The sequence below is a fragment of the Nelumbo lutea genome, chromosome 6, assembly GCF_056320005.1.
Source record: "Nelumbo lutea isolate HS-2025 chromosome 6, American lotus-T2T, whole genome shotgun sequence".
Classification (NCBI taxonomy): domain Eukaryota; kingdom Viridiplantae; phylum Streptophyta; class Magnoliopsida; order Proteales; family Nelumbonaceae; genus Nelumbo; species Nelumbo lutea.
Genome location: NC_142689.1, coordinates 72,024,711 through 72,039,327, shown reverse-complemented (window position 1 = coordinate 72,039,327; position 14,617 = coordinate 72,024,711). Strand labels below are relative to the sequence as shown.

The window sequence follows — 14,617 nt, the reverse complement described above, 5'->3', positions numbered from 1 at the left end:
ACAAGTCATTTTTAGCTTATGTTATCAATCATTTATAAATATTTTGATCATCTTTAGCTTAATATACTAATACTGTTCAGGGTAAACTTGTAATGCCGTAAAAGTATGATACACGAAGATCTTAGATCAATCAACCCAACCCTCTCCCCTCCACGAATTTAGATGAATACCACCTGATTGGTTTTCACTTTTATTATACCAATTTTTTGGTTACAAGTTTTCCGGTATCATGGTCTAACCCTACAATTCAACATTTGATATTTTGATTACCAAAAATAAACCTACCATTCAATATCAAATTGCAATTCAAAATCAATTCAGTTTTGGCATGAATCCAATAAGGTTCAATTCAAATTTGAAATTTTGAATCTACTAATTTGATTCAATCCATTTGCAGACCTATCATAGCTCATACTCGAGTCCATTACGTGGGCTGTTTAGAAAGGAAAAATCCGTAAATGCAAACATTGAACTAAACAGTAAACTGCATGGAAAACAAATGGCAAACAAAGTGGAGAAGACAAATGGCAAACAAAGTCCTCTACTAATGATAACTTAACATGCAACCCTCGGTCCAGAACGAATGCAATTATATCATGTCCCTTTGTTATTGAACAACATAAATTCAAACCTCCTTTATATGTATAATAAAAATAATCATGTATATTTAATTATTTATGTTAGGTTCTTCGTCCACCCCCCCCCCCGGTTTTATGATTTTACAATGACAAAAATTCATGGTCAGTTTCTCAGACTTGGTCTTCCACATGAATTTTCTTTTTCTATGTTAATCGATACAAAAAACAAAAATTAATGAGAGACTAAAAAACACCGAGGAGAGAACAAGAAAATGGTTAACCCAAAAAAAAAAAGAAAAAAAGTGAAACAAACTACCTTGCTTATACTTCTCACATGCTCTGATGCCCCCAGCAGCGGCTTTTACTCGTGGACGTTTCCCCTCTGCACAGATTCGTAATTAAGATATACCAGTGTGAGAGCAGTAGAGCACCACCCACCCACTAGTGTGGAATTTCACTCTATCCTCCATTACAAATGGACTAAACCTTCCCAAAGCCAACATAAACCACTTAGCTAATAAGAAACAAGTAGAAGCTGGAACCAAAACGGCCAGCCCTTCCACTATCCTCCTTTCTTTTCTGGGTAATTTCCTCCATCCTTTTTTTTTTATTCCATTTTCTTTCCACCCTTTCCCCAAATTAGCTCCACCCATAATCCAAATTCTCCCACTTGAAGGGAGCAACAGAGCCGATATCAGGGGAGCCCCGAAGGAACAAGCATACACAGACGCAAACAGCCGCAATTGCAAGCATTGAATGGACATAAGGACGGTGAAGCAGGCCTTTAGAACCCGGCATCCGTTTGTAGCTCCTTGTTGCCACAACTGTACACTTGGCACAAGATCGCCACCCTTGCGATGTTTCAGGAAGCAGGTTATTAGTTTGTTCAGCCATCATCCGTGACTGATGCAAAGAGGTATCATCCCCAACCGATATTGAAACCTGACCACGTTTTCTGTCTGCAAGTTTCCTGGCCACCATCCTGTTGTAGGAGTGGTTGTTCCTCATTGAGGAGTATGCAAATGGAGTCTGCCCATTAGCATCTGGTAGAGAATTCCAGCAGTTCAATCCAATCTGCATTTCAAGTGCATGCCAAAATAAAATAACCAAAGAAACATAAAACAATAAGCAAATAATACCGAAAGAAAACCACGAGACTGGTTTAAATGGCCAAAACAAATCAAATCATTATCAGCTTTTGCAACAAATTAAATACCATAGCAGTTTCTTCACCCAAGAGCCTAACATAGAAGAGCTGAGTAGTCTGAGATTAGTGGGTGTACAAATTCAGTCAAATTCTTAATGAAAACTGATTAATTACCTGTTGTGGATCATTCGTGAGAGAATCAACTATGTCCTCCAAACCTTGCATGCATGCAGCCAAATGCAGAGGGGTGACACCACCTGATCCCACCAAGTTTGGGGGGAAAAGATATTGTTTTGTGCTGTCACCATTAGCAGTTACATAATAATGGACAAGCAAGTCAACCATTTTCTTGCACCTTCTCTTTACCGCCCTGCTCAAGAGTTGAATATCCGACAGCATCTCTACGGATGCCTTTGATGGCCCATCTGTACCTGTGCTTTTTTCCAAAAGGATGTCCAGGAGTGTTTTAACTACAGCACACCAGTCTCTTTCAACTGAAAAAGTGAAGAGAAACTTGAACCGGGAATGGGAGAAATTAGCACTGTCCGGCTTAGAAGGATTCTTTTTCCTTTGAAATAGCCATCCAAGTTCATTTAGGAAGTGCAGAATGTCCTCCCTGGACTGTGGCCGCCTGAAGTCCTGAATCCAATCTTCTGTAACAACAGAAGCCATTTTCGAGTCTTGATCAAACTCAGATTCAAGAACTCTTAATTCTTGACAAATGGTAGCATTAGCAATTACAACAGGAAAGCTGTTGCCCTTGAAGCCGTTCTCTACCTGTTCATACAATTGCATTACTTTGAAGATGTTAGAAACTACAGAGAGACATAGGCTGCTAGTTTGTCTAGCATAGTTTTAAACAAAATAATCAGATTTTACAGCAAGTGTAGGGGGTCTTCAACATGAATTGCTTTCTTTGTTGCAATTCAAGATAACTGAGCCCACTTCTGTGTAGAAAGAGCATGATTTTCTTAAAAAATAAAATAAAACATAACCTTATTCTTGGTTGTGTACTGTTTTCCTTTTTTCCATAAGTGAATTATTGAATTTCTGGTTTCAAAAACATGATTTTGGTTTGATATTATGTTCCATAAAGCATACAATTTTCAGATGAAGAATCTGATCCAGCAGATGTTAGTTCACCTTTTTATTTTTATTTGTACTTTAGTCAATTTAAATATGGGTAAAGCAGCACTTGTAAGAGTGTTTATAGGAGATTATGTTGTACATGTGACAAACCAAATAGTAGCCCTTATAAACCTTTACAGAAATAAAAATATATTCTTATTTTGAAAGCATCTTTTTGTTGTTCCAGGATCAATGTTGTTCTCAATTTCTTTTGAGAAAACAAATCCAAGAACTTTTTTTTGCTGATCTGGCAATTTTTTTGGGGGAAAAAAAAAAGCAAATAAGTTCAAGTTGGAGAAGATCACCCTAATATTACTACCTAACAAGGTTCAAAATATCGATACGCCGGTAGGGGCATATCGGGCGATATTGATAGTGTTTTCAACCCATTTTTTAATTTTTTCCAAAACCAGTTCGGGGGGCGGTTTAAGGCTCCTCCACCCCCTGAACCGGTCAGAACCCAATAGACCCCCTGTAAAGGCGTATCGGGAAGCCACCGACACAATACGTATCGGCCAATATGGGCCGATACTTTGAACCTTGCTACCTAATAAACAAAAAGAGAGTGCTACCTCTATGAAACAGCGACCTAGGACACCAGGTGCTCCACCAGGAAACTTCATCTCCAAGCTTGTATTATCATGCATGGCTACCTGGTAAATTGATCCTGGAACTTCCTTTGTTTTATACCCTCCCAAATAGGTGCAATGAACCCTACATCAAATACAAATTTTATTATGCTTTTCTGTTGATCATAAAAAAATTAAAAAAAAAAAAAAAAAGAATCATCCACTTACTTGGTGCCTGGAGCAGTCAGATTTCGACCTTTCAGCACCAGAGATGTCTCCTCTCCACCAACAACAGCCAAAGGAGATACAGAGATTAGCTCTGGAGCACTCCATGTTCTCCAGGATTTACATAGTCGGATCTTTGCTGCAGGTCCATTGCAAGCAGCACCATTAGAAAAAAGGGATGACCACAATTTTTTCAAGACCCACAAACTTGGGGGATTTTCAATATAGATAGGGGTTTCCAGTTAAAAAAATAAAAAAGAAAAAGACAAACCAAGATCAAAATATGATAACAATCTCTCAAGCTTGAACCTATGCATAGACTGAACATATTGCACTGTCAGAGTACATTTTGGTCCTTACCATCCTTGTGCGACACTAACTGCCTGTCCGTATGAACCAAAAATTTGCCATTTCTCCAAAAATCAGAAGTTGAATCCTGAACTAGTGAATTAACAAGATGGAGAAGGTTTTCTTGGAGCTGCAAATTAACACCATGCCACTGATCAGAAAATAATAATAATAATGATAATAATAATAATAATAATAATAATAATGCACTTACATGCTCCCACGCAGTAGAAGGCATTGAAACATATACTGAAAGAACCACACAGCCAGGCCTAATGTAACTCTCCATCTCTGATGGACTATGAGATAGCCAATTAAGGATCTGAAACATGGGTATCAATAACATTTAATCAACTGGCGATAACTTGACAACAAAAGAGGAAATTTTTTGTTTCTTACTTGTGTCCTTAGTGTGCCAGGCAAATTACTAGGATCCTTGTCAAATAGTTTAAAAATGATTCGCCCAGTGCGGTCCTGTACAATAGAAAAAAGCAACCGAACTTCAATTTTATAAAATAGCACTAACGAGGAAAGAATATGATCCTAAAGGTCACAATAAATTGGAGGAGAATAGAAATAAAATAACCTGAGCATCAGAATTTGAACTAGAAGGTGATTGATCTGAGCCAGATGAGGAAGTATATCCTCCTTGATATTGTAGGTTTTGAGCTGAACCACTCTCAAGCCTTCCATTTGGCCCTTTAGAGAGTTCCAGAGGTGATGTCCAACCACGAGTTGTGCTGGTTTCAATTGTTGCATTATCCTCTCCACTCATAGACATTCTCTCATGTTTCAAAATTTCTGCTTCAGAATGCAGTGGGAATAGTTTCTGCACAATGGGAGAGGATGAAGGAGACCTCTCTTCCAATGGATTACTGCTGTCTGAGGAGAAATATCTCCTGGAAGATCCCAATTTAGGTAGGCTGCCACCCTCAGGAGAGGAACTAAATAGTTGAAATGGTAAGTTTGGTCTAGATATGTGAACCTGGCAATCTGGAGTCTCTACTGGAGATTGAGAGATACTATTACTTCTCTCTCCTCCAATTGAAGGGCACCCCGAAATTGGCTTCTTCTGTAAATGAAAACCACCAGCTTGGTCAAGGGAGTTCAACTTACTTTTATCATCATCACAACTTTTGCTATTTTTTTGAGAAAGAAGTGCAATAGCATCAGGTGTAGCCGCTGCCAAAGCAGCCGACAGAGCAGCAAGCAAGTCCGTGGTAGAGGGAACAGGTGTATTTCCATTTGTTTTATTCAGGCTGTCCGAAGAAGCTTCTTGCGAAACATTCAAGTCAAAACTACAAGGTACAGGCAATCTTGAAGCAGAATTTCCAGAGAAGGGCAAAGCGTTAATCTTGTTAAGAATCTGAATAAGTCGTTCTCTATCTGGAGTTGATGGACCATTGGCACTTTTGTCCACATTGTTACCTGTGATTGCAGTGATAGTTGGATCGAGTAAAATCCTATGGGATGTCAAGAACTATTAACACCATGAGAAAGTCCATCTTACCTTGGAGCCGAGATATAATAGTTAACAGATTAACAACGTCCAAATTCCCACTACCAGAATTCTCCAGGTTTCCAGGCACCAACAGCCGTGAGGAAACATCTTCTGGTTGGGTTTTTCTTCTTCGCCGATTATGCCCAGCAAGTCTTCGCCTGCAGCTTCTCTTGCCTTCATCAAACTCTGAGAGTGGGTGAAATCTGGGGAAAAACATAAAACAAAGAAAGAATAATTAAAGCAAGAATTACAACATACCAGACAGAAATGACCACTAAAACTTCCATTTTGGAAATTAATTAAAAAAAGGAGCCCTGGAAATCTCAACCTAAGACCCATGTAACCATGTCATACCAATCTAGAACTCGAAAGAAAATAAGATCTTTACCCAGAAAAACCTATAAATATGAAATTAAACCTACACATGATCCGATTACTAACTCAAAACAAAGGTTACCTACTACACTGCTGGCAGAACCTCTGCATCTGCTTCCCTACGAGCGCCTTGGTGGTTTTACTGTGAAGCTCACATACTTTATGTCGACGGTGATAATCCTTCGCATTGGACAGATCTCCCTTACAGTCATCTACTTGACACATTGGGTAGCTGCCGGTACCAGGGGATCCAGATCGGACACGTTTGTTGGGCCTTGCCGCAGATTCATCTACTGAATACAAGCTCCCACCAAGCTTCAAGGTAAGGTTCTCTCCGTCCTCATCCACAGAGCCCTTATTCACAACTAAACTTTTCAAGGTTTCTTCACCTTTCTTCTTTTGTTCAGATTCAACTACTGCCGCAGTCCCCACGCGAAGAACCTCTGTCTCCGAGGGCTTCGCAACAAACATCATACTGTCCCAATCCCAACTATTAGGGTTCCAATTACCCTTCGAGTTTTGAAACCCTGAATTAAAACGTTGATGTTGCTGCTGCTGATGCTGATGCTGATGCTGATGCTGATGCTGAAAGTTGGGACTTTGCCATGGCAGATCGCGCTTCTTTGCCATGGAAGGCGCTTCACAGAATCGACCAGACAGTGCCTGATGAATGAAAAGGGGTGAAGCGACTTGAGCACCCACGTCGTCCATCTTATTGAACCCTATATCCCACAGTTAGTAAGAGAAACAAGGTATACGCCGATTGAAACTCGAACTGACTTGATTCTGCAAAGCAAACCAAGCATAAATAACGATAAAATGAAAATGGCTACCAAACAAATATCTTCATATGAGCAATTAATTCAGTCGAGGAAAAACAACTTCAGAATTTTGTTTGACACTGCAGTTAAGGTGAAGTTCATATAGATTAGGGTTGGGCTTCTCGCATATCACATAAAGATAATCCCGAAAAAAAAAAGTCGGCCCTGTTCTTTCCTTTTTTTTTTCCCCTCTCCTCGGAGGTTCATTAAATGAAAATGATGCAGAAAAAAAAAATAGCAAGCCTTCAAATCGCGTGAAATAACAATCAGTTAGAATCTTAAAAATACAAAGAAGACTTCCAAGTTCCTGAAGTTCGATTCTACAAAAAAAAAATGAAAATAAAAATAAAAAACAAAATCATTTTCGTGTACCTTCACGGATTCATAGAACTCTTTCCGATCATTTTGAACCCTGGACTTGAGAGCTCAAACGCTCAAACCTTCGTACAAACATGTCAATCAAAATCATGATAAGTGGTGACTAGTGAGTAACAAACTGGGAATTTTGATCTTCAACCCCTGTCGCCAAAAAATTCAGGACGAAAGTAAACTGAACCGAAGACTAAAGCTACACGATTCATGACTAGACCACAGATGAGATGAAAGACCAGATCTAAAGACGCCAGAGCTAGTTGGAACGAAAACATCGAATTCAAAGCTATCCCAAGATAAAAACTTGGAACATCAGAGAAGTTTCCTCCATCTCTCCTTGCAGTATTTTTCTTATTGGTGGAGACGATGCCACTATTCATGTACAACTACTATTATTTTACTAACTTTTTTGGTAAAAGGGTAAATATGGAAGGAGAAGATGAAGAAAAGCGGTTTTTGCCTTTCAGGGAGACTGAGAGTGAGAGAGCGGTGGTGGAGAAAAAGAAAAAGAAAATCGGACTCCTTTATACTTGAATTATCTCTCTCACACCCACTCACTCAGAGTCTCAGACACAGAGACACCCTTCTCGCGTCCGCTCACAGTCTCACTGCTGCGTCTAATTCCAAACGGAAATGACTCCCTTGTCCCTACCCATAATCCGTTATTCCCTTTTCCTCATTTCACGTATGGTTTACTCGTTTACTTTACCATACCATACCATACCCTACCCCCCTCGGTCGATTTTTCTGAATTACGAAAATGTCCATGGGATTCTTATCCGGTTTTCTTCTGACCCAGTTTGGAAATAGTAGAACTACAAAGAAAAACATTATATTTGGTATTATTCTGTATATATTGTGTATGGTTTGCTTTCCTTAGTACATTTTTATTTATATTGCTCAAATTCTGACCCCTCACAAAAGTTACATGAATGACTTTGGTATCAGCATTTGGAAAGACTTTGTATTATCATAAATTCTCTTACCTAATTATTCTAATATAAATGTATGATAAATTCACCAATTTACCCTTATGCAGGGACGGGAAGAGCTTTTGACCAATCAGAATCACCCTCAGTAGCATCCATATCCATCTCAAAACATGAATTTGACATACGGTTGAGAGTTTGGTTTGCTTCCATCTCCTTCTCTTCTTCTCTTTTCCTTCTCCTTCTTGTTGTATGCCGTGCCAAAAACACGGCTTTGAAATAATTGCAAGTATGAAAATTACGGATTGATTTTGTGTTTGGCATATATGCCTTGCAACTTAGAAGAAGCATCCTAACACCTGGGACGCACCTGTATCGACACATGCGGGACCCACTTAAAAAGTTGAAGATTCAGGAAAATACATAACTGCTGCATTATATATAATAATAATAAATAAAAGGTAACGGTAGAGAGGTAATATCCAATTAATCCATCCTGTCCCGTCCCGCACAAGAATGAGGCATCATATTCAACTAGTGGGGACCCGTGTCATATACGGATTTTGTTAAAAGAAGTTAAGGAGTGCACGTCCGGCACAAAATTGAGTCATCATATTCAACTAGTGGGGACCTGTATCATATATATGAATTTGTTGAAAGAACTTGAGGTCAAAGAAGTTAGGGGTGCGGTTTGAGCCCGATTCAATTCAACCAAAGAGTTTGTATAGGTTGGACTTAACTTTTCAACTTCAAGATAGGTTTAGGCCAAAAATTCAAGCCCAAGCTAAATTTAGGTTGGACTTGGGTCGAGGCCTTGGGTAGTTTGTACCCAATTCAATCAATTTGAGTCGTCCAACATTTTGTGATATACATATTTACATATCATCAATGTAATTCCACCTAAAAATTGGACTACAAAGCTCAATACGTCCAATCCCAAGCTCAACTCAAGATATTGGGTTAAAACTTGGAGTAGGCCTAGGTTGGTAAGAGAAAAATTACTATTAATTTTCAATAATTACTAATAATTTATTAATATATAACAAAAATAGAATGACAATAATTATTGATAATTTATTAACCCAGGTTGAGTTTACCAACTTAGACCCAACCCAAGTTTAACCTAACATCTTGGGTTGGACTTGGGCTTGGACATATTAGGCTTTATATCCCAGTTTCCAAGTAGAACATATTGATAATATGTAGATATGTATATTATAAATGTTGTGTTTGAAAATGATGCAAATAAGTGTGAATGCAAATATGTAGAGTGTAAAACGTTCCATATAAATTACAAAGTTGGGTTAGTTTTGCACCGACAAATTTACCTTCTTACCAAACAGACTTTTATTTGTAATGGATGCAAACACGAATTCCAATAAAGCATATACTTTTTTTATCAAAAGCCCACTTGAATGCAAATTTACTTCTTTTTTATTGATGTGCTTTTACATCTTATTATCAATGTAAATATGCATTGGTAAATGTGTTTTCTGACATTTGCCAATGCATAAATGTAATGTTACCAAACACAAGTAAAAGTGAACAAGAGTACAAATTTATCCTGATCGGGATTTGCATCATTTCCAAATGCAGCCAAAATGTTTGTATAGGCTCAAATTGAGGTGGGTCGAGCCTAAACTACTTGAAGCCTCAACCCAAACCCAACTTGAGTTTAGATTAGCCTTAAGTTTTTTGCCCTAAACCCAACTTGAAGTTCAAAAACTCAAGCCCAACCTGTGCAAAAGCTTGGGTTGAACTGGTTCAGGCTTGAGTTAGGCCCACCCAACCCAAGGTACTCCTTTTGCCTCAAATTCTTTTAACAAAACTTGTGTATCGCTAGTAATTAATAGCACTAATTTTAATTTGTAGTTATTAACAGTAATACTAATTACTAAGAACAGTAATATTTTATGGTATTTTGTAATTATTCACAAAAAATAATTAATAATATTTTTTTTTAAATTTTATCATTAATATTTAAAAATATTAATAAATTTATAATTATAGTTTATAATTCTTAATTATGAATTAATAAATTTGACAATTCTTAATTAATAAAAAATATTACTATCATTAATAGTAATACTAGTTAATTTAACAATCAATTTAATTATTCATGAAATAATTATTAATTTCAAAACTTTAATATTAATATAATAATTAATTATTATTGGTAATTAATTAATTTGTTCATAATATATCACTAATTAATTAATCATGAATTATTAATATATCACTAATATTAATTACTAAAAATAGTAATATATTTTGGTATTAAATTTTGACCATTTTTAATAAATCATGGATATAAATAATATCTTTTAAGTGAATTTTGGTATTTTCAATTAATCCTGAAAAGAATTAATTAATTTTGGTAAGCTATTAGTAAATTGTCAACAATATTGGTAGTTAATCCCAAAAATATTACTAAAATGAAAATTATTAATTATTAAAAATAGTAATATTGTTTGGAAATTTTTAATTAATCACAAAAATAATTAATTTATTTAGGTATGAGTTATAATAAAATTAAATGAAATTATTAATTATAAACAATAGGTAATATACCATTCAAAGTAAATGGGTCGGATTAATGAAAACCAAATCATACTCGATCCAATAAACCATATCACTTTACTTATATATATATATATATATATATATATATATAGAGAGAGAGAGAGAGAGAGAGAGAGAGAGAGAGAGAGAGAGAGAGACGTGTCTTAGTTAGAAGTGGAGAAGAAGAATGAGGAGAGGTTTTAGGAATTAGGACTTTAGGAAAGTTTTAAGAACAAGTTAGTAGTGTGGAGAAAGAGAAAGAGAAATAGATGAGTTGAGCTAATTAAGGAGAGTAGTTATTTGGATAAGAGTGAAAATGTAAGTTGTAGAGATAGAGAGATTTTAGGTCAAATGTATTGAGCTAATTAGGAAATGGAGATTGAGGGTGTTGAGTTGGCTTAATAGGAATAGTGGGAAGGGGAGAGGAGAGAGAGTCAAGTAGAATGCAAGGTAGGGCCATAGGGGTAATGGAGTAAGGAGAGTCATGGTGACGTGGACCGTCTTGCTATATATATAAATAGATTTATCCTTTTATTGTTTTGTTTGTATTTATATTTATCATACTTTAAACATTTCCCAAAAACAATTTTATTATGACCTCAAGGGACAGTTGCTAGTGGTTTTGATAGTTAAAAGATTTTGATTTTGTTGCCAATAAAGACTAAAGTGGAGGTATTTTCAATTTTGGTTTTGAAAACAAGACAAGATCAAATGGTTGGACCGGTTGACCCAAGAACTAGTCAAGTAATCAGTTCCATTTCACCATAAAACCCCTTTTTGGCCAAAAACCGTTGATTTGGTCAGTGACCCGTTGATCCAAGTAATCAAACCATTGACTTGTCGACCTAAACAATGGTTTTGGCTTTTCTTTATTTATTTTTTATTTTTTTTAGTCAGAATGGGTTGTTCGTTCAAAATGGACAATTAGGCCATTCGACTCGGGAACCAGTCCCCATAACGGTTTTGTGTCTGGTCTAGTTTTTAAAACCTTTATTTTCAAAAAACGAGAACAATAGGATCTCCACGCACATAGAGTTCTTGTACCTAAGCAAATGATTCCTAGGGAAGGAGTGTAAATCAAGAACGATGTAAAAGTTTACACCAGTTTGGTTTTGTTGGCATTTGAAAGGAATATAAATGAAGATCGATGTAAAACTCCACTCCGGTTTTGATTTGTTGGCATCTGATTTTACATCATGAATCGATGTAAAACCTCATCATGCATAAAGTTTTACATCAATTATTGATGTAAATACTATATCAATTTTATCAATGTAAAGCTTTACACTTATTTATCACAATTTTCAAAATGTAGCGATCACCAATTATACGGTTCAGTGTAAAATGCCATCAGTGTACTTTTACACTGATGATGTTTTACACCTTTGGCACGAGATTTTAACATTTTCGAATGATGGATAAACAATTTATCCATAACAGATACTCTTCGAAAAATAATTTTTTCGTAGGCCCATAATACGAGCAGAGGAAAATTGATCGGTTACCTAATTAACCAACTTATCCCACAATATATTGGTAAACATGTTTGAAAAGTAAGAAGGGAAATGGCAATTTTGCTCTATCGCCAAACATAAGACATTTTGCCGTTTTGATGGCCAAGGATGACATTAAGTCGTTGATGCAATTATAACTGGATGTGAGGCTAGGGTTGTCAATTGGACTGGATTTGGTCCAATCTGATATTGGTCTACTTACAAATGAACTGGATCACATCAGGTCCAAATCCACACAAATCAAGTCCAATTTAGTCCAAATTGAAATACTAATGGACCGGATTGGGTCCAATACGATCCAAACTAAATAAAACTTTAAAAAAAAATTACATAAGAACCTAAAAAATATATGAAAAAAGCCTATAACATCTACAATCCAATTAAAAACGCAAATGAACGGGATTGGATACAATCCGATCCAAGGTGAATGAAACACCAAAATCACACGAAGAATCTCAGAAAATACTAAATAAAAATACAGAAACATCTGTTGCAACCCAATCTAATCCATTAAAATGCAAATGGACTGGATTGGGTCCAATCCGATCCAAAGTTAATGAAACACCAAAATCCCATGAAGAATCCTAAAAAATATTAAAACAAAAAATTACAGAAACATACACTGATAAAAAAAAATACAGAAACATCTGTTGCAACCCAATCTAATCCAATTAAAATGCAGATGGACTGGATTGGCTCCAATCCGATCCAAAGCTAATGAAATACCAAAATCACATGAAAAATCTCAGAAAATATTAAAAAATACAGAAACATCTGTTATAACCCAATCTAATCCAATTAAAATGCAAATGGGCTTGATTGGGTCCAATCCCATCCGAATTGAATGAAACTTTAAAAAATTACATGAATAACTCAAAAAAATATTAAAAAAAAAAACTACAGAAATTTCACAGAAACACAAAATTAGATTCAATCAGTCCAAACTACATTTCTCTTGACTGCAGAACTGATTTAGATTCAACGAACCAACTACAAGTAATTATTGCTCGCTTAAGATCAAACTTCATACACATAATACAAGTTCCTGAAACTTCACAATACAAGGGAAACTTCAAACCCAGAAACAATGAAATAATTTACAGTTCAATGGAACTAAAATCCAATTATTGCAGAAACAGCATTACCAATATCATTACCAATCTCTCCAAAGTCGGAAACTCAAGTAATTATTCAGCAATACAATATTTGCATCTGAATCATTCAAACAATGGCACATCAAATAATTCTTTGGGGTCACTCTACCTACATCTGAATCACCCAAGTTACTGCAAACATTTTTTCTTAGAAAGTTGTTGGCATGCTTGCCCTTTTTTCTCGTGGTTCTTGCAATATGTAAACTGTTTTCATTCAAGGCTCTGTTCTTCAAACTGATCCTCACCAGCCCATCGGCATCAAGGGAAGCAGGGAGAGAGGAGGATTGTGTCAATGCACAGAAATAGAGAAACAACACAAGAATTTATGGGCCCCATGGTTAAGAGAATTTGACTGAAGTACAAAAAATTAAATAACCCAGAAGCATTAGTATACTTGGAAAATGTCGAAGCTCCAAATAAACCAACAATAATACATTCATTTATAGAACTGAAGGAAGAAATCTGAAGAAAGAAAAAGAAATAGAGGATAAGAACCATCAATATACTTGGCAATGTGCACCGATGAAGAGGGTTCGTAGAGATTAAGAACAAAAAAAAAAAAAAGAAAGAAAAAGAGAAATAGTGGAAGAAAAACTATACAACCTGAAAAAAAAAAAACCTATCCGCCATTGATGAGTTTTCAAGCTTTTGCAAGCAAAACAAATGAAAAAGAGAAATAGTGGCAGAAAAACTACGCAACCAAAAAAAATCAATTAATTTTAGAGAAAATTCCCAATTAGTACCCTATACTTTGGGCCTAGTGCCATTTTGGTCCCCAAACTTTAAAATGTGACAATTCAGTACCCAAACTTTCAAAACGTGACAATCCAGTACCTACCTTTAACTAGCTGTTAACTAGCCATTAAGAGGAATTTGAAAAAGACACAGATGCCTTTCAAGTATCATTTAATTTTGTTTATCAACCATTTAAATGTTGACAAAAAATTAACAGTCCCGAATTCTTGCATCTTCCGTTCAAGAAAGTTGGGGTTACATTTGAGTGGACATTCTGATGAGCCCAACTTTCTTGAATAGAAGAGGCAAGGATTTGGGATTGTTAATTTTTTGTCAATGTTTGGATGGTTGATAAAGAAAATTAGATGACACTCAAAAGGCATTTGTGTTTTTTTCAAATGCCACTTAATGACTAGTTAACAGTAAGTTAACGACAGGTACTGGATTGTCACACTTTGAAAGTTTGGATACCGAATTGTCGCATTTTAAAGTTTGGGGACCAAAATGGCACTAGGCCCAAAGTACAGGGCAGATTATTTGCTGGACTTCATCAATTGAGCAGACTATTTATTTATTTATTTTCTGCTGCAAACCAATTGAGAGGATTATTGAATGGACCTTTGAGTCTTTGGACTTATATTCGATTTGATCTACTAATG

At 36.0% G+C, this 14,617-nt stretch overlaps 1 protein-coding gene across 1 annotated transcript; it reads right to left on the bottom strand.

The window, feature by feature from the left end:
- Nucleotides 1-603: 603 nt before the first annotated feature.
- Nucleotides 604-7,624, bottom strand: LOC148849611 (squamosa promoter-binding-like protein 14). Its single transcript, XM_088951098.1, has 11 exons — nucleotides 7,065-7,624; nucleotides 5,954-6,657; nucleotides 5,506-5,699; nucleotides 4,582-5,423; nucleotides 4,395-4,469; nucleotides 4,210-4,317; nucleotides 4,008-4,125; nucleotides 3,651-3,786; nucleotides 3,426-3,567; nucleotides 1,900-2,502; nucleotides 604-1,652 (listed from the first exon to the last, which is right to left on the bottom strand). Exons 2-11 carry the CDS (start codon nucleotides 6,580-6,582, stop codon nucleotides 1,218-1,220), a joined length of 3,282 nt encoding a protein of 1,093 aa, XP_088807224.1. The 5' UTR covers nucleotides 6,583-6,657; nucleotides 7,065-7,624; the 3' UTR covers nucleotides 604-1,217.
- Between the last annotated feature and the right edge of the window lie 6,993 nt (nucleotides 7,625-14,617).

Excerpts from the sequence above, each read along its gene's own strand:
- LOC148849611 (XM_088951098.1), bottom strand. The coding sequence starts at position 6,582 with ATGGACGACGTGGGTGCTCAAGTCGCTTCACCCCTTTTCATTCATCAG. Across the intron at positions 5,424-5,505 it reads TATTATATCTCGGCTCCAAG|GTAACAATGTGGACAAAAGT; the intron begins GTAAGATGGACT and ends CTGCAATCACAG. Across the intron at positions 3,787-4,007 it reads GTTAGTGTCGCACAAGGATG|CAAAGATCCGACTATGTAAA; the intron begins GTAAGGACCAAA and ends ATGGACCTGCAG.